The following is a 20,879-nucleotide window of genomic DNA, read 5'->3' on the forward strand; positions in this document are numbered from 1 at the left end:
ATTCTACTGTACTAACTTAAGTGACATTTTATGAAAGGGCAGGCTTACCTCAAATAGTCCAAATCAGGAATCAGCTTAGATGTTGAATTTGGTTTAATTAGTATCTTTCATAGGTCCTAAATTTAAAATAGAACGATGCAGAGAATATGGAAAGTGTTTAAAGCTTTAGTTGTGCTGACCCACCTAGTGTCTGCCCTATTTCCAAGATTGTTCTGTCATCTTCCTTTTTTTAAAATAAAAATAAAATTCTTCACATCCTGCAGGTAAATTTTCCCTAAATGTGGTACTTCACAATTTAGCTTCTCAAATGTTAACTATGCCATCCCAAGCATCAGCACTATAAGATGACTTAAAATACACGAGCCTTCACTGCTGACCACTTTAGAATCAAACTGCACACTACAAAAGCAAAAAGACCCAAACTTCTTTATAATACTCACAAATTTCTGGGTGGACTTACCTCATTAATACAGCCAATGACTCCAAAAATCTTGGCAATTTGTCCTAACAGAGTTGGGTAATTCGCAGCAATTTCCTTCAGATTTTCAATGGAATTATCTAGGACACATTCATTGGAAGCCACTAGATCCACCAACATATTTAGGATGAAGTCACTATAGCTGGGCTCTTTCAGCTGGATAATCAAAGATGGAATGGATTCATTTAAGACCTAAGGGGAGGAAGAAAATAAAGTAATAATATTTCAGCCCTGTTTACTAATGTATCATTATCAAAGAAAGTAACAAATTCCATACACAACTATACAAGAAGAGATGACTTTAAGCAGGTGTGCAGGGTTTACCACCCAGGTAACTCAAGTTTCACTGATATTGGTAAAGTCCACAAGGAATGATTGAAGTCTCTGTCTGGCAGAGAGATTGGGTGGGGAAGATAGAGCAGCAGTGAAGTGCAGGGTAGAGGGAGGACAAATACTCATATCTCGACTACAAAGGCCATTTAAATACAAGACTAGATTCTCGGCCCACCAAGGACTGGACTCCAGTTTTGTCTAGGTGAAAACAAGATGTATAAAATAATTACTGCTATGACTATTTTATAAAAACTAGTTGAAGATTGAGAGGGAAACAGTAATAGCGCCCACCCAAACTAAATATCTTAATCTGATTGAACTGCTAGGAACTCATCTATGCTGGTGTGAATGCCACATGGAAAATGGTTTAAATCTGGTGGACTGCAGTACTACTAGTACTAAGTAAAACAATTTATGGTATACTTGATGTGCCCCAATAATTCCGAGACTCGAAGGTAGCAGAACAAAACAAGGCTTTTATTAACTTAGAACGAAACACGTAAGCGAGAGAGATGTCATCCTTCTGGAGACTGGGGCTAGACTGAAGCTAGCTTACAAACGGGGCCAGGTATGGGCGGAGCCCTACACACAGCACATTCCAGCATACAATACAGCACATTCCAGTACACAATACAATGAGGTCTGGGGGAAGGGAAATGACACTGAAACCGATCTCAGTCACAGGCAGTGATGAATGGAAATATTTCATCACATTCACCCCTTCTATAGATTTAGTCTGTTCGGGGGTTTGATAGTCCTCTGCGACCGACGTGGCTGTTGCGGTGCCGCGGGTGTCGGCTGGGTGTCCCCGGTAGCCTCCTGGGTCTCTGCCGGGGGTGCCGCCAGGGTTGTTGAAGGGGTAGTTGGTGGGGGTGCCGTTGGTCGGTGTTCTTCTGGGGGTGATGAAAGAGTAGTGGGTGGGTAAGAGTTGCTGTGATCGTCGTTGCCGCTATTGCCGTGGTTGTTGTCGATGCCGGCTGGGGCGACGTCTTTTATGGACACGGTGTCCTCCCTTCCGTCAGCGTGCCGGACATATGCGTATTGGGGGTTGGCGTGGAGTAGGTGTACTGGCTCCACGAGAGGGTCCGTCTTGTGGCCCCTCACATGCCTTCGCACGAGTACCGGACCTGGGGTGGAGAGCCATGACGGCATGGATACGCCTGAGGTGGATTTCCGGGGAAAGACAAACATTCGTTCATGAGGCGTGGTATTAGTGGCCGTACACAATAGCGACCGTATCGAATGGAGCACATCCGAGAGGACTTCCTGCCAGCGGGAGATAGGGAGGCCCTTGGTCCTTAGAGCTAGAGTGACTGCTTTCCATACTGTCCCGTTCTCTCGCTCCACTTGGCCGTTACCCCGGGGGTTGTAGCTGGTGGTACGGCTCATGGCGATCCCCCTGGACAGCATGTACTGGCGTAGCTCTTCACTCATGAAGGACGCCCCCCTATCCGTATGGATGTAGCTCGGCATACCGAACAGGCAGAACAGGCTGTTGAGGCATTTAATGACCGTGGCGCTGGTCATGTCTGGGCAGGGGAAGGCGAATGGGAACCGGGAGTATTCGTCCACAATGCTCAGGAAGTAAACATTGCGGTCGACGGACGGGAGGGGGCCCTTGAAATCTAAGCTGAGCCGCTCAAAGGGCCGTGTAGCTTTGATTAAGTGGGCTCTATCTGGGCGGTAGAACCGAGGCTTGCACTCGGCGCAAGTGCGGCAGTTCCTGGTCAGGGACCGAACTTCCTCAATCGAGTAGGGTAAGTTACGGGACTTTATGAAGTGGAACAGCCGCGTGACCCCTGGGTGGCAGAGGTCGTTGTGGAGGGTCTGTAGCCGATCCCCGGTGGCGCTGGCACACATCCCTCGTGAGAGGGCGTCAGGGGATTCGTTAAGGGCCCCTGGCCGGTAAATGATGTCGTACTCGAAGGTGGAGAGCTCGATCCGCCACCTAAGAATCTTATCATTTTTAATCTTCCCCCTCTGTTTATTATTGAACATAAACGCTACCGACTGCTGGTCGGCAAGTAGGGTGAAGCGTTTGCCGGCTAGGTAGTGGCGCACTGCCTCCACGATGGCTTGGGCCTCCTTTTCCACGGAGGAGTGTCTGATCTCGGGCCCTTGGAGGGTCCTCGAGAAGAAAGCTACGGGCCGCCCCGCCTGGTTGAGGGTGGCCGCCAAGGCGAAGTCAGACGCATCACTTTCCACTTGAAATGGAGTGTTCTCGTCCACTGCCTGTAGCGTGGCCCGCTCAATATCCTGCTTAATGCTTTTCATAGTCATAGAGTCATAGAGTTTTACAGCACAGAAAGAGGCCCTTCGGCCCATCGTGTCTGCGCCGCCCATCCATCCCTGTCCAGTCTAATCCCATTTTCCAGCATTTGGTCCATAGCCTTGTATGCAATGGCATTCCAAGTGCTCATCCAAATGCTTCTTGAATGTTGTGAGGGTTCCTGCCTCTACCACCCTTTTGGGCATTGAGTTCCACATTCCAACCACCCTCTGGGTGAAAAAGTTCCTCCTCAAATCCCCTCTAAATCTCCTGCCCCTTACCCTGAATCTATGCCCCCTTGTTATTGACCCCCCTACTAAGGGGAAAAGTTCCTCTTTGTCTACCCTATCTATGCCCCTCATCATTTTGTATACCTCAATCAGGTCCCCCCTCAGCCTTCTTTGCTCCAAGGAAAACAACCCCAGCCTGTTTAGTCTTTCTTCATAGCTGAGGCGCTCCATCCCAGGTAACATCCTGGTGAATCTTCTCTGCACCCTCTCCAAAGCAATCACATCCTTCCTATAGTGAGGCGACCAGAACTGCACACAGTACTCCAGCTGTGGCCTCACCAGCGTTTTGTACAGCTCCATCATAACCTCCCTGCTCTTATATTCTATGCCTCGGCTAATGAAGGCAAGTATCCCATATGCCTTTTTAACCACCTTATCTACCTGTTCCGCTGCCTTCAGGGATCTATGTACATGTACACCAAGGTCCCTCTGACCCTCTGTACTTCCTAGGGTCCTACCACTCATTGTGTATTCCCTTGCCTTATTTGTCCGTCCAAAATGCATCACCTCGCACTTTTCAGGGTTAAATTCCATTTGCCACTTTTCCGCCCATCTGACCAACCCGTTTATATCGTCCTGTAGCCTAAGGCTTTCCTCCTCGCAATTGACCACCCCACCAATTTTCGTGTCATCTGCGAACTTGCTGATCATACCTTTTACATTCTCATCCAAATCATTTATGTAGATCACAAACAACAAGGGACCCAGCACCGATCCCTGAGGTACCCCACTGGACACAGGCTTCCAGTCACAAAAGCAACCTTTGACCATCACCCTCTGCCTCCTGCCACTCAGCCAGTTTAGGATCCAACGCGTCAAGGCACCCTGGATCCCATGGGCTCTTACCTTCTTGACCAGTCTCCTATGCGGGACTTTGTCAAAGGCTTTACTGAAGTCCATGTAAACCACATCCACAGCATTTCCCTCATCCACCCCCCTAGTCACCCCCTCGAAAAATTCAATCAGATTTGTCAGACATGATTTACCCTTGACAAAGCCATGCTGACTATCCCCGATTAATCCTTGCCTCTCCAAGTGGAGACTAATTTTGTCCCTCAGAATTTTTTCCAATAATTTCCCTACCACAGATGTTAGGCTCACTGGCCTGTAATTCCCTGGTTTATCCCTGCTACCCTTCTTGTATAATGGTACTACATTAGCTGTTCTCCAGTCCTCTGGTACATCCCCTGTGGCCAGAGAGGTTCTGAAAATTTGTGTCAGAGCCCCTGCAATCTCCTCCTTTGCCTCCCACAGCAGCCTGGGATACATCTCGTCCGGGCCTGGGGATTTATCCACTTTTTGGCCTGCTAAAACCGCTAGCACCTCCTCCCTCTCGATGCTAATATGTTCAAGTATGTCACAGTCCCCTTGCCCGATTTCTATGTCTGCATCGTCTTTCTCCATAGTGAACACAGATGCAAAAAATTCATTTAAAACCCCGCCTACATCATCTGGCTCTACACACAGATTGCCACTTTGGTCCCTAATGGGCCCTACCCTTTCCCTGGTTATCCTCTTGCCCTTAATATACTTATAAAACATCTTAGGATTTTCCTTTATTTTGCTCGCCAGTGTTATTTCATGGCCCCTCCTCGCCCTCCTAATTTCTTTTTTAAGTATGCCCCTGCACTTTTTATACTCCTCTAGGGCTTCTTTCGTCTTTAGTCTTTTGTAACTGCCAAAAGCCCCCCTTTTATTTCTAATGCATTTTTGTATATCCCTTGTCATCCAAGGTTCCCTTTGCTTGTTGGTCCCACCCTTGACCTTTACAGGAACATGTTGGCGCTGTACTCTCTCTATTTCCCTTCTGAAAGTCTCCCACTGTTTTGATGTGGATTTTCCTATAAGTAGCTGCTCCCAGTCCACTTTGGCCAGATCCTGCCTTATCATATTAAAATCGGCCTTCCCCCAATTTAGAACCCTTATTTCCGGGCCGTCTTTGTCTTTTTCCATGACCACCTTAAATCTCACCGAATTATGGTCACTGTCGCCAAAATGCTCTCCTACTGATACTTCCACCACTTGCCCGGCTACATTCCCCAGAATTAGGTCCAGTACCGCCCCCTCTCTTGTAGGACTTTCTACATGTTGGCTCAAAAAGCTCTCCTGGATGCACTTTAAGAATTCTGCACCCTCTAAGCCTTTCACACTCTGACTATCCCAATTTATATTGGGGAAGTTGAAATCCCCCACTATTATTACCCTATTATTTTCGCACTTCTCTGAGATTTGCCTACATATCTGTTCCTCTATCTCCCCCTGACTGTTTGGGGGCCTATAGTACACTCCCAGCAAAGTGCTTGCCCCCTTTTTGTTTTTAAGTTCTACCCATATGGCCTCATTAGAGGAACCCGCTAATATATCGTCCCTCCTTACAGCAGTAATTGACTCCTTAATTAATATTGCAACACCCCCTCCCCTTTTACACCCCCCTCTGTCTCGCCTGAAGATTCTATACCCCGGAATATTGAGCTGCCAGTCCTGACCCTCCCTCAACCATGTCTCCGTGATAGCAACAATATCGTACTCCCATGTGTTCAACAACAACTTCAGTTCATCCACCTTATTTGCAAGACTCCTTGCATTAAAATAAATGCCTTCCAGCCCTGCCATATTCCCTTTTGCCTTTACATATTTGCTCTGCCTTCCCAGCTGACTTGTTTTTTCCTCTGTATTTGGCTGTAAATCACCCCCTACTATAGCTCCACTCTGTACCCCATCCCCCTGCCAAGTTAGTTTAAACCCCCCCCCAGCAGTGCTAGCAAACCTCCCCGCAAGGATATTGGTTCCCCTCTGGTTCAGGTGTAAACCGTCCGACTTGTACAAGTCCCACCTTTCCCAGAAGCAGACCTAGTGATCCAGGAAACTAAAGCCCTCCCCCCTGCACCATCCCTTTAGCCACGCATTCATCTGTTCTATCTTCCTATTCCTATACCCACTAGCACGTGGCACGGGGAGTAATCCAGAGATTACAACCTTTGAGGTCCTGCTCTTTAATCCTTCACCTAGCTCCTTAAATTCTTGCTGCAGGACCTCATCCCTCTTTTTACCTATGTCGTTGGTACCAATGTGGACCACGACCTCTGGGTGTTCACCCTCCCCCTCCAGAATGCCCTGCAGCCGCTCAGTGATATCCTTGACCCTGGCACCAGGGAGGCAACAAACCATCCTGGATTCACGTCTACGGCCACAGAAACGCCTATCTGTTCCCCTTACTATAGAATCCCCTACCACTATTGCTCTCCCACTCTTTTTCCCCCCTTCCTGGGCAGCAGGAGCACCCCCAGTGCCAGGAAGTTGGCTGCTGCTGCCTTCCCCTGGTGAGTCATCCCCCCCAACAGTATCCAAAGCGGTATACTTGTTTGAGAGGGGAATGGTCACAGGGGTCTCCTGCACTACCTGCCTGCTTCTATTGCTCCGCCTGGTGGTCACCCATTTCCTGTCTTCCTGTGCAGCCCTTCCCTGCGGTGTGACCAACTCACTAAACGTGCTATCCACGACCCTCTCAGCATCGTGAATGCTCAACAACCCATCCACCCGCAGCTCCAGCGCCTCAATGCGGTCTGCTAGTAGCTGCAGATGGATGCATCTCTGGCACACGTGGTCATCAGGGGCACCGGGGTCCCTGAATTCCAACATAGAGCAAGAGGAGCATATCACGGGGCTCGGCTCACCTGGCATGACCTTCCCTTTACTTAATTTAAATTAATTTACTACCACCAATTAAAAATATCTCTAAGGCGCTTGTATAGTCTACCAACAGTCCCTGCTACACCAGAAAAGACCCGTGAAGGCGGCGTGGGCCTCAGCAGAGAGCGGGAAAGAGGATGCTTTCAAGAGGGGGCGGGCTTTGTCGGAGTAGTTGGGGACCCATTGGGAATAATAAGAAAATAACCCCAGGCACCTTTTCAGGGCTTTGGGAGTGTTGGGCAGGGGCAGCTCCCATAGGGGGCGCAATCGGTCGGGGTCTGGTCCGATTTCCCCATTCTCCACCACGCTGCCTAGTATGCAGAGGCGCGTGGTGTTGTAAACGCACTTGTCCTCGTTGTAGGGGAGGTTGAGTTTTTGTGCGGTTTTCAGGAACCTCTCGAGGTTCGAATCGTGATCCTGCTGGTTGTGACCGCAGATGGTGACGTTGTCGAGGTAGGGGAAGGTTGCCTGCAAGTGGTGGTCATCGACCATGCGGTCCATCTCCCTCTGGAAGACCGAGACCCCATTCGTCACCCCAAAGGGGACTCTGAGGAATTGGTAGAGGCGTCCGTTCGCCTCGAAGGCGGTGTACGGGCGGTCCTCTGGTCTGATAGGGAGCTGGTGGTACGCTGACTTGAGGTCGATGGTGGAGAACACCTGGTATTGGGCGATTTGGTTCACCATTTCTGATATGCGGGGTAGCGGGTAGGCATCTAGTAGGGTGTACCTGTTGATCGTTTGACTATAGTCGATCACCATCCGTTTCTTCTCGCTACCCCTTACCACTACCACTTGGGCGCGCCACGGGCTGTTGCTGCGTTCAATAATGCGCTCTTTCAGGAGCCTGTCTACCTCGGTCGCGATAAACCGCCTGTCCTCCCAGCTGTACCTCCTGCTTTTGGTCGCTATTGGCCGGCAGTTAGGGGTAAGGTTCGCGAATAGCGAAGGCGGCTTTACCTTCAGGGTAGCCAGACCGCACACTGAGGGGCAGCTGGGACCCACCGTACTTGAGCGTGATGCTTTGGTGGTTGCACTGGAAATCCAGGCCCAAGATCACGCTCGCACATAGGTTCTTCATGATTAATACTTTAAAATTATCATATACAGTTCCGTTAACGCACAATTGTACCGTGCAGTAACCCAGAATGGTCGATGTCTGGGTTTTGTCAGCCATAGAGATGGTACCCTGAGTAGGGACCACCTTTAGGGAGAGTTGTTGTGCCAGTTCTGGGTGGATAAAGCTCTCCGTGCTTCCACTGTCAATTAAGCATTTAACCCGGCACCCATTTACCTCGATGTCCACCATTGATCTGGATAGCGGGTGCGGCCTGGTCTGGTCCACTGTGACCGATGCCACTGTAGGGCCCTGATCGATACAAGATGGCATCCACGCTGTCTGCTCACAAGATGGCGGACCCCACGAGGTCGGGCAAGATGGCGTCCAAGATGGCCGCTCCCACGGCGCACACGCGGCGTTGGCGGGTTTTCCGGCGGTTGGTTTTCCGGCGGGGTTCCCTCTGCACACCTTCCCGAAGTGCCCCTTCTTACCGCACTTAAAGCAGGTGGTGCCTTTCGCCGGGCACAGGTTTCTGGTGTGCTTTGGCTGCCCGCAGAAGTAGCAGTTGGGTCCCTGACGCGTCGCGGCTGTCGTAGGGCTTCTGGGGGGAGAGCGGGGCCCAGCCGGTGTCGGGCGGGGAAGATGCCTTCCAAGATGGCGGCGCCCTCGGTGCACACGTGGCGGCGTGGACTGAAGAGTAGGCGTCCGAGTTTCTCTGGGCCACATCCAGGGATCGCGCGGTGTCCGCAGCCTGTTTCAGGTCCAACCCCGTTTTTTCCAGCAGTCTTTGCTGGATGTAAGTGGAGCTGAGGCCTGTGATGAAGGCATCGCGAACAAGCTCGTCAGTGTACACTGCGGCTTTTACATCTCGGCACTTGCAGTCTTTGCCAAGCATTTTCAGGGTGCTTAGGAACTCCTCCACCGATTCCCCAGGTCGCTGTGCGCGGGTGGCGAGCAAGTGCCTAGCATGCACCTCATTCGTAGGCTGCTGGTAATGCGCCTTTAAGATGTCGCAGGCGGCCAGGTACGTCGCGGCATCTTGGATGAGGGGGTAAACCCGGTGGCTTACCCAATTCCGCAGAATTCCGAGTCTCATCCTTGCAGCGTCCGTAGCGTCTTTGACGGCTGCGGAATTGTCCAGGAAGAATTCCATACACTCAAACCAGTGTCCGAAGCGTGCTGATGCGTCCGGAGCATGTTGATCCAAATCCAAACGTTCGGGTTTCAGGAGTTGATCCATAGTGTTGAAAAATAAGTTAATAAAATTGATGTGCCCCAATAATTCCGAGACTCGAAGGTAGCAGAACAAAACAAGGCTTTTATTAACTTAGAACGAAACACGTAAGCGAGAGAGATGTCGTCCTTCTGGAGACTGGGGCTAGACTGAAGCTAGCTTACAAACGGGGCCAGGTATGGGCGGAGCCCTACACACAGCACATTCCAGTATACAATACAGCACATTCCAGTACACAATACAATGAGGTCTGGGGGAAGGGAAATGACACTGAAACCGATCTCAGTCACAGGCAGTGATGAATGGAAATATTTCATCACAATACTTATGAGCCACTGGCAGATCTAAACCACAGTAGGCAATGTTCCAATTAAAACACCCAACACTGAATTACAGGTGAACTTTAGGAGTTTTTCAGTTTCATTTTTGGAAGGCCTAAAAAACAGGTGTTCACAAAGTCAAGACTAAATACCAATACTGCAGACTAGTGCATAAGCCTTCCTTGATCCCAAGGGACATTAATATATTCCTCTAAGTGGACAACCATAGATTAAATAGGTACTTACAACCCATTCTATGTCTGGCTAGACCACAAGAATGCACAATGTGTACCCGCAGTAGAAATAGAAAATGGAACCATACTCATTCCAGCAGGGTTTAAAAAATACACTGTTCACTTAATTTGCCAATGAACTATCAGGAATCAGATGCATTTCCTTAAATTGCCAGCAAACAAATTTGAAGAAAATTTAAATTAAAAATAAACAATTTTTAAAACTACGTACCCTGTACTGTTGTTAAGTGGCTATATGTACCAAAACTTCACAATAAAAGGAAAAATTTAGACAAGCACGTGCATAAAGGACTATTTTGTCATTCCGTATCAATGCATCCCAACAGCTGGACATGGATAAGGGCTTCGGACGTTTCACTTTTGAAAAGGAACAGGTTTATCAAATGTGAGACGGTACCAATTTTGCCAAATTTAGATTTTTATGGATAAACATGTAAAAGGAAAAATTTGGACAATTTTCTCATTTTATGTAGTATATTCTAGGATCAAATTAAATAAATAAATAAATAAATATCTAATATATATGGTAGACATAAATCAGTAGATAGGAGAGAAATATGCTCATTTTAAATGACCAGTTCTTAGCAATAGTTTTTCTTGGGCTCTTCAGAAATTGTTTCTAGTCCATAGAAGTCAACACCACAGCAGAAAAATCTGTTCCCATATTGGTGTGCGCAATTATGCAGTGCCAAATTATCTTAAATCGTAGGACACCATCCAGGACAAAGCAGCCTGCTTGATTGTGTAAGGTTCGCAAAAATTTCAGAAAATTTCTACAGCCCCCGAAGATTATTTTTGATTAAAAAAAACCTGGGTGGAATATACCTTAAAAACCCAGGGCATCAAAATGGCTGTCAGGCCTCGTGGCAGAAGACAAAGACAGCCTCTCCCATCGCTGGCTGACAAAGGATTTGAAAACACCAGCCTGTGTGAATGCGTTGAAGTACTTGAAACTGTCAATCAACTGCAGTTTAGGAAGTTTCACCCACAGGATAAAGGGGTGTTTGTTTACAAGCCCTCTACAATGTTGACTCAAGGGCTTAAGTACTTAAAGCTGTCAATCAGCTGCGGTTGGGCGGTGACCGCAGGACAATGGATTGTTTACAAAGCACTCGAGTGCTGTTGACTGAACACTTAAGGATTCAGTGAGACATTTTAAACTGGTCGCAAACCAGTCAAATTAATGGGAAAACACATTCAAACCCATTACAGTCAATGGGGACAGATCGATCCCTTTTGTATAGCCCAGATACATCTAGATTTGGGCGCGAAGATTACGGCTCCCAATGGGGTATAAAGATAGCCTCTCAGGAAGCCATGCTCTCTCTCTGCCGCCTTGCCTCTGATGCCCTGCCTACCAGAAGAACTCAGCAGCCCACCCAAAGAAGTGGAATACCAGCAGTTACTTTTGAATTACTGGGGTATCTCTACTTCGGGGCGGTGAAGAATCTAAGACAGACCGCAGGGGCATGGAGCAGGCGTTCACTGGTGAGCATAGATTTTCTGGCCCATTACAAGGCAACCTAGATAGGTATAAGGGGTGGCAATTAAAGGGGAATTTTGTTAAATTGTAATTTTAGTCAATTTTCCCTCGACGTGTCCATTTCTCTTCCCCGTTAAGTAGAAGTGCTGTATTAAGCAAAGGTGTGCTGTATTAAGCAAAGGTGTGCTGTATTCATCATTATTTTCAATTTATTCTTTATTTCTGTAGTGTATGTAACCTGTACTACCTTAAGAGGATACCTTAAGGTGATGGACTACTTTTTGATGGCTCCTGTACATTGGAGTACCGGTGGTGACCACACCGGTATATAAACCCTGCGGAGCAAAGTGTATCTCAGTTCAGCCCTGAACCTCAATCACTAAAGACCTGTTTACTTACTTCTGTAGTCTGTGCCCTGTTATTCAGTATAACTGCATTTGAAAACACAGACTCAACAATTTCAATAAATATTGGTCTTCTTTGCACCCAACCACGAGTCTCGTTTTGTCTATATCGCTACTGAAATAAGTCCGGTGGTCAGAACCAGAAAAGGGGAGCGATTCGAAACCGCACGGGGCTCTGGAGCAGCTCAGATACTTCTGACTGGCCAGAGACAATAACCCCAACACACACAACCCCCCCTTTATTTCTACAATTGGCATCCCATCCACCACCTTAAACATTCACTCCCTCCACCACCGGCATACCGTGGCTGCAGTGTGTACCATCTACAAGATGCACTCCAGCAACTCGCCAAGGATTCTTCGGCAGCACTTCCCAAACCCGCGACCTCTTCCACCTAGAAGGACAAGGGCAGCAGACGCATGGGAACACCACCACTACCAAGTCACACACCATCCTGACTTGGAAATATATCGCTGATCCTTCATCGTCGCTGGGTCAAAATCCTGGAACTCCCTACCTAACAACACTGTGGGAGTACCTTCACCACACTGACTGCTGCAGTTCAAGAAGGCGACTCACCACCACCTTCTCAAGCGCAATTAGGGATGGGCAATAAATGCTGGCCTTGCCAGCGACGCCCACATCCCATATATGAATAAAAAACACTTAATTTTGAATCAGAAGGTTGTAGGTTCAAGTCTATAACCTATAATATGTTCAAGTCCCATTTCAGCATTTCAGCATATAATCTAGGCTGATGTCTAGTGCAGTACTGAGTATATAAAGGATCCTAAAACATGAACTCCCAGTATCATTGCCAACATTCCTCCCTCAACCAATATCACTAATTTATTGCTTTCTGTGAGATCCTGCTGTATGCAAAATAGGTGCCAGAGTACTGAATTTCAATAATTTGTTGTATGCGAAGTGCTGTGAGATGTTTTTGAGAAATATGATAAGGAACTCTCTTTTATAGGTGTTCCTTACTTTAAAAGCTAATACAAGTGCTCATTATTGTACATGTGTTTACCACATAACATTAGCCAAAAGCAGAAAACATTACCAGACAACTTTGGTGAATATCCAACCTGAAATTTATGAATGTTATATGCAAGTGATGTGAATGAAAATGTAACTATTGTCCTAATTAAGCAAATGTGTTTGAAACATAGGATGAAACATAGGATGCAAATAATGGAATGAAAATTAAGCTGCAAAACTGATGTGGTACAATGTTTCGAATTTATTTGGGCAGCTACTTTGAGAGCGAAAACAACTGAATTATGAAATCTATCTTAGCAGAAGTGCTCCTTTCAGCTCCATATTAAAACCACACAGGCCGCTGCAAGCCAAAGATCTGTCTCACCCCTCCCCTGATCAAGACCCTGAAATTTCCTCCCCCGATCGTGGCTCCACACTCGTCACTGGCCACAGCTATCCTTCCCAATCTAAACCACAGTTCCTTCCCTCCTTCCCGGTCACAACCACCCCCCGTTCTGCCGATCGCCCCCACACCCCCCAGCAAATCACCTCTACCGGTCGCTAACCACCCCGCCCCCGACCGCCTTCGCCCGACCTCTCCAGATCAAACCCCACCTCACCTCACCCGATCAAATCCCACCTCACCTCTCCCGATCAAACCCAACTTCATCCGATCAAACACCACCTCATCTCACCTCACCCGATCAAACCCCACCTCACCTCTCCTGATCAAACCCCACTGCACCTCACCCGATCAAACACCACCTCACCCGATCAAAGCCCACCCCACCTCACCTGATCAAACCCCACCTCACCTGATCAAACCCCGCCTCACCTCTCCTGGTCGCCCCCCCCCAATCTCTCCACAGCTCATTAGTTCGATGTTAAATGAGGCGCAGGGATCGCTTTGGGGTGCGAAGGTATTTTGCATCCATAGTGTTCCTATATGCTGAAGGCACTGTCAATGACTTTATCAACACTGGAGTGAGCAGAATGTTTTTTTAAATTCCTGGCATTACAGTATTAAAAGTTTAGCTAAATTTATCTCTCAATTTTTTCTGTTTGTGGGACTCCCTGCAAATACTAATGTCTTTCCAGAGGCGTTCTGCAACTATTGACACTCTGGGGATGCAGTCTTTAATCTCAAAAGACAACATAAGCTACCCAAATGAAATCAGTGCTATCCTTGCATAAAATGTATCTTAAGGACAGAAGAATTAGGAGCAGGAGTGGGCCAGTCGGTTCTTTGAGCCTGCTCTGCCATTCAATAAGATCATGGCTGATCTTCTACCTCAACTCCACCTTCCCACACCACCCCATATCCCTTGATTCCCTTAGTATTCAAAAATCTATTAATCTCTGTCTTGAATATACTCAACAACTGAGCATCCACAGCTCCCTGAGGTAGAGAATTCCAAAGATTCACAACCCTCTGAGTAAAGAAATTTCTCATCTCAGTCCTAAATGGCTGACCCATTATCCGGAGACTTTGACCCCTAACTGGCTGATCCATTATTCTGAGACAGTGACTCTTAGTTCGAGACTCCTCAGCCAGGAGAAACATCTTCGCAGCATCGACTCTGTCAAGCCCTTTAAGAAATGTATATGTTTCAATGAGATCACCGCTCATTCTTCTAAGCTCTGGGGAATATAGGCCTAGTCTACTCAATCTCTCCTCAGAAGACAATCCCCCCATCCCAGGAATCAGTCTAATGAACCTTCGTTGCACTCCCTCTAAGGCAAGTATATCTTTCCTTAGGTAAGGAGACCAAAACTGTACACAGTTCTTCTTCGGCAGTCCCTCGGAACCGAGGATGACTTGCTTCCGCATTAAAAATGAGTTCTCAGGTGACTGATGAGTCCAATGCAGGACCTACAGTCTCTGTCACAGGTGGGGCAGACGATGGTTGAAGGGGCGGGTGGGTGGGGTACTTGGGTTGACGTGCGCTCGGCTTCCGCTTGCTCCCGGCGAAGAGACTCGAGGTGTTCGGTGCCTTCCCGGATGCTTCTCCTCCACTTTCTGTGGTCTTGGGCCAGGGTACACAGTACTCCAGGTGTAGTCTCCAATCCCTTTGTAATAAAGGCAAACAAACCATTTGCTTTCCTAATTGCTTGCTGTACCTGCATGCTAACTTTCTGTAATTTGTGTACAAGGATACTCCAATCCTTCTCAATACCATAATTTCCCAGTCTCTCACCTTTCAAAAATATATTCTGATTTTCTATTTTTCCTACCAAAGTGGATGATTTCACACTTCTCCACATTATATTCCATCTGCCATGTTCTTGCCCACTCACTTAACCTGTCTATATCCCTTTGCAGCCTCTTTGTGTCCTCCTCACAGCTTACTTTCCCACCTAGCTTTGTATCGTCAGCAAACTTGGATACATTACACTCAATCCCCTCGTCCAAGTCATTGATATAGATTGTAAATAGTTGAGGCCCAATCACTGATCCTTGTGGTACCCTGCTAGTTATTAGAATACAGGAAACTCTCGATTTACCGGCACCCAAACAACCGGAAATCTCGGTTAACCGGCAAAATTCAGGAGTAGGTTCGGTTAAGTTTTTCTTCATATTAGTGGCCGTTTCTTGATTCTTGGCTGTGTAATCGGAGGTTCCTGCACTTGTTGCTAAGCAACAGGGACGCTTGGTCTGTGGCCGGGGTTCCTGCAGCTGTTGCTAAGCAACAGGGAAGCCTGTATTTGTTGCTGTGTACGGCGCTCTCGTACCTTTTAACTATAACTCTGTAATCCGGACTTTTTGATAAACCGGCACCACGCCGGTCCCGTCTGTGCCGGATAAAAAAGTTTCCTGTACAGCAACAGAAATCACATGAGACATAGCAAACAATAAAATAATACAGAAATCAATTGTCAGACACAGAAACATGATGTATTCAGGGACACCAGTTTGAAAATCTATGCTTTAAAAATACAATTTTCTCCCCCTAGGTTTATATTAACTTCCTCGGTCACTTCCATTGATATTAGAACATAAGAACATAAGAAATAGGAGCAGGAATAGGCCACTTGGCCCCTTGAGCATGCTCCGCCATTCAATATCATGGCTGATCTTGGGCTCAAAGCAACTTCCCTGCCCACTCCCCATAACCCTTCACTCCCTTATCTTGCAATAATCTGTCTATCTCCACCTTAAATGTATTTAATGACCCAGCCTCCACAGCTCTCTGGGGCAGAGAATTCCACAGATTTACAACCCTCAGAGAAGAAATTCCTCCTCATCTCAGTTCTAAAAGGGCGACCCTTTATTCTAAAACTGTGCCTCCGCGTTCTAGATTTCCCAACGAGGGGAAACATCCTCTCTGCATCAACCTTGTCGTGCCCCCTCAGTATCTTATATGTTTCAATAAGATCACCTCTCATTCTTCTAAATTCCAATGACTATAGGCCCAGCCTGCTCAACCTTTCCTCATAAGTCAACCTCCTCATCTCTGGAATTAACCTAGTGAATCGTCTCTGAACTGCCTCCAATGCAAGTATATCCTTCCTTAAATAAGGAGATCAAAACTGTACGCAGTACTCAAGGTGTGGTCTCACCAATACCCTGTACAGTTGTAGCAGGACTACCCTGCTTTTATACTCCAACCCCCTTGCAATAAAGGCCAACATTCCATTTGCCTTTTTAATTAATTGCTGTACCTGCATGCTAACTTTTTGTGTTTCATGCACAAGGATCCCCAGGTCCCGCTGAACTGTAGCATTTTGCAATCTCTCTCCATTTAAATAATAATTTCCTTTTTTATTTTTCCTGCCAAAGTGGATAACCTGCATTTTTCCACATTATACTCAATCTGCCAAATGTTTGCCCACTCACTTAGCCTGTCTATATCCTTTTGCAGATTCTTTGAGTCCTCTGCACAACTTGCTTTCCCACCCATCTTACACTCGGTCCCTTCATCCAAGTCATTAATGTAGATTGTAAATAGTTGAGGCCCCCGCACCGATCCCTGTGGCACCCCACTAGTTACCGTTTGCCAACCGGAAAATGACCCATTTATCCCAACTCTCTGCTTTCTGTTAGTTAGCCAATTCTCTATCCATGCTAATATATTACCCCCAACTCCATGAGCTCTTATCTTATGAAGTAACCTTTTATGTGGCACCTTATCGAATACCTTCTGGAAATCCAAATACACCACATCCACTGGCTCACCCTTATCCACCCTGCTCGTTACATCCTCAAAGAACTCTAGCAAATTTGTTAAACATGATTTCCCTTTCATAAAACCATGCTGACTCTGCTTGACTGCATTATGATCTTCCAAATGCCCTGCTACTGCTTCCTTAATGAAGGACGCCAGCATGTTCCCAACAGCAGATGCTCGGCTAACTGGTTTATCGTTTGCTGTTTTCTGTCTCCCTCCTTTCTTAAATAGGAGTGTTACATTTGCGGTTTTCCAATCTGTTGGGACCTCTCCAGACTCCAGGGAATTTTGGTATATTGCAACCAATGCATCCACTATCTCTGCAGCCACTTCTTTTAAGTCCCTGGGATGCAGGCCATCTGGTCCAGGGGACTTGTCATCTTTTAGTCCCATTATTTTACCAAGTACTTTTTCCTTAGTGATAGTGATTGTCTTTAGTTCCCCCCTCCCTGTGGCCCCTTAATTATCCATTATTGGGATGTTGTTAGTGTCTTCTACCGTGACGACAGATACAAAATATTTGTTCAGTCTCTGCCATTTTCCCATTATTAATTCCCCATTCTCATCATCTAAGGGACCAACATTTACTTTAGCTACTCTCTTCCTTTTTATATACCTGTAGAAGCTCTTACTTTCTGTTTTAATATTTCTTACCAGTTTACTCTCATAATTAACCTTCTCTCTATTATTTTTTTAGTCATCCTTTGCTGGTTTAAAAAAATGTCCCAATCCTCTGGCCTCCCACCAATCTTGGCAACATTGTATGCCTTCGTTTTCAATTTGATACCATCCTTTACTTCCTTAGTTAGCCACGGATAGTGATCCCTTCTCTTAAAATCTTTCTTTCTCACTGGAATATATTTTTGTTGAGAGTTATAAAATATCTCCTTAAATGTCCGCCACTGCATTTCAACTGTATTACCTTTTAATTTATGTTTCCAGTCCACTTGAGCCAGTTCTGCCCTCATGACATTGTAATTGCCTTTGTTTAAGATCAGGACACTGGTTTTAGATACAACTTTCTCACCCACCAACTGAATTTGAAATTCAACCATGTTATGATCACTCTTTCCGAGAGGATCCTTTACTATGAGATCATTTATTAATTCTGTCTCATTACACAGTACCAGGTACAAGATAGCCTGCTCCCTGGTTGGTTCCATTACATACTGTTCTTAGAAACCATCCCAGATACACTCTATGAACTCCTCCTCAAGGTTACCATGGCCAATTTGATTTGTCCAATCAATATGGAGATTAAAAGCACCCATGATTATTACCGTTTTGTACCTTTTTTTTTATTTTTATAAACAGGCCTCCATTATTTGTTGATTTATACTCTGTCCAACAGCATTGCTACTGTTCGGGGGCCTGTAGACTACGCCCAGCAGAGACTTTTTCCCCTTTTTTTTTAATCTTCACCCAAACCGATTCTACATCTTGATCTTCTGAGCCATTATCACTTCTCACCACTGCACTGATCCCATCCTTTACCAACAAAGCCACCCCACCTTCCTTTCCTTTCTGTCTATCCTTCCGAATTGTCAAATACCCTGGAATGTTCAGTTCCCAGCCCTGGTCACCTTGCAACCAAGTCTCTGTAATGGCAATCAGATCACACCCATTTGTATCTATTTGTGCCGTCAGCTCATCTATCTTGTTACGAATGCTGTGTGCATTCAGATATAGAGCTTTTAACTTTGTCTTTTTACCATTCCTCCTCGTTTTGGCCCCATTTTCTGTTGCACTCTTGTTTTTACACATTCTGTCCCTTCCTGTCACTGGTTATTATTTCCCCCATCTCTATCCTGCTCTATTGTTTTCTCATTTCCTTTTTAAATTCCCGCTCACCTGGATCCTCCCCACCACTATTAGTTTAAAGACCTCTCTACAGCATTAGTTATTAGATTCGCCAGGACTCTAGCCCCAGCATGGTTCAAGTGAAGCCCGTCCAAATGGAACAGCTCCCTCTTATCCCAGTACCGGTGCCAGAGCCCCACAAATCAAAACCCATTTTTCCCACACCAGTCTTTGAGCTACTCGTTCATTTCTCTGAACTTATTTACCCTATGCAAATTCGCTCGTGGCTCAGGTAGTAATCCAGAGATTATTACCTTTGTGGTTCTGCTTTTTAATTTAGCCCATAGCTGCTCATACTCCCTCAGCAGAGCCTCTTTCTTTGTCCTACCTATGTCATTGGTACCTACATGGACCATGACAACTGGATCTTCCCCCTCCCACCCTAAGTTCCTCTCCAGCCCAGAAGAGATGTCCTTAACCCTGTCACCGGGCAGGCAACACAGCCTTCGGGTCTCACACTCTCGGCTGCAGAGAACAGTGTATATCCCCCTAACTATAATGTCCCCTATCACTACAACATTTCTTTTCACTCCCCCCACTTGAATGGCTCCCTGTACCATGGTGCTGTGGTCAGATTGCTCATCCTCCCTGCATCCCTGCCCTCGTCCACACAGGGAGCAAGAATCTCATACCTGTTAGACAAGGCCAAGGGCTGAGGCTCCTCCATCACTACCTCCTGGATCCCAATACCTACCTCGCTTGTAGTCACACCCTCCTGTCCCTGACCATGGGCCAAATTGGAAGTAATTGCTCTAGTGGGTGTGACTGCCTCCTGGAACCTAGTGTCTAGGTAACGTTCCCCCTCCCTGATGTGTCGCAGTGTCCGAAGCTCAGACTCCAGCTCATCAACTCTGAGCCGAAGTTCCTCAAGCAGCCAACATTTGCTGCAGATGTGGTCGCCGTGGACCTCAATGGTGTCCACCAGCTCCCACATGCAACAACAACACATTGCCTGGCCTCCCATCTCAATTAATGAATTAATTTTTAAAATTTGGAACACTTTTGATCTACACCAAGGCACATAAAGTTAGATGCCCAAGTTTGGAAAAAAGCGAGAAATACTCACCAACCAATCACTTACTTGCTTATTACTTACCTATTATTACTGCAGCTACTTAAATATCTGACCAGAATGCACACTTGTGCAACAGAAAAGACATCACTCAGCCAACCCATGTTCCTTCAGATAATCCACATAAAACCAGCCATGCTCAAGTGCAAAAGGCATTCTAGGCTGGAGTTTGGACTGATGTCCAGGCAAGAGACCAATACTTCAGGTGTTGTAGCTTTGGGGGTATCCAACAAGGACCTTCTAGGTTCTAATTTTGTTCCTTTTAACTATTGGTTCCAAAAATAAGATTTTCTTTTTATAATTGTACAGCTATAATAATAATGAAGCTATGAATTACAAAATACTCAGTGATCAACCAATTGTTTCAAATTTGGACAACTTAAATCATGAGAATCAATGATAAAGTAATGACTGCACAAAATATTTTGGCAATCATGTAAAAAATATTTCAGAAGATCAAGGAAAGGGTCAGGTTTCTGCAGTTCAAACTTATGGAAATACATCCGAACACGAGTTAACTATTATTTCTCTTAGTCAATGTGATTACTAATAAAATTCTGGGATGAAGAATTGGATTACATCTTTCTGTTTTTACTTTTACAATAGCCTGTTTTCTGGAATAGAAACAGTACATACCAAAACAATGACTAAAAATGCAACCTCATCTGGAATGTACAGACTAGTGTACTAGTAGGATATAAAATCAATCAATCAGAATGCTACTCCAACATGTGGATTTCACATCCTGTTTTAGAGATTAAAGAGATAGGTTGCAGTTTGTTCAGGACAGATTAAATAATTATTTTTTTCCTTTCATATTTTGCCACTTTAAAAGAAATGAATAAGCTGTAGGATCTACTGTCTCAATTTTGAACTATGGTATTCTGACCCAGACATCTGTGGGTGATTATGTTCTACTGGCCTGGTGAATCTGATGATGTATCCTCCCCTGGACGTTTCACTGCAGCCTATGTCTGGCCTTCA

At 46.1% G+C, this 20,879-nt stretch overlaps 1 protein-coding gene across 4 annotated transcripts in view; it reads right to left on the reverse strand.

Moving 5' to 3' along the window:
* The window catches only part of veph1 (ventricular zone expressed PH domain-containing 1), a 390,667-nt gene that overhangs the window by 280,998 nt on the left and 88,790 nt on the right, over positions 1 to 20,879 (reverse strand). For all 4 annotated transcript variants that reach the window (XM_085990360.1, XM_085990361.1, XM_085990362.1 and 1 more), the window contains one exon: positions 461 to 670. In XM_085990360.1, the coding sequence (XP_085846486.1) occupies positions 461 to 670 (210 nt within the window). The remainder of the gene's footprint in view (positions 1 to 460; positions 671 to 20,879) is intronic.

The sequence above is a fragment of the Somniosus microcephalus genome, chromosome 6 (assembly GCF_052327205.1).
Source record: "Somniosus microcephalus isolate GS21.2 chromosome 6, FLI_Smic_1.0, whole genome shotgun sequence".
In the NCBI taxonomy this organism is placed as follows: Eukaryota; Metazoa; Chordata; class Chondrichthyes; order Squaliformes; family Somniosidae; genus Somniosus; species Somniosus microcephalus.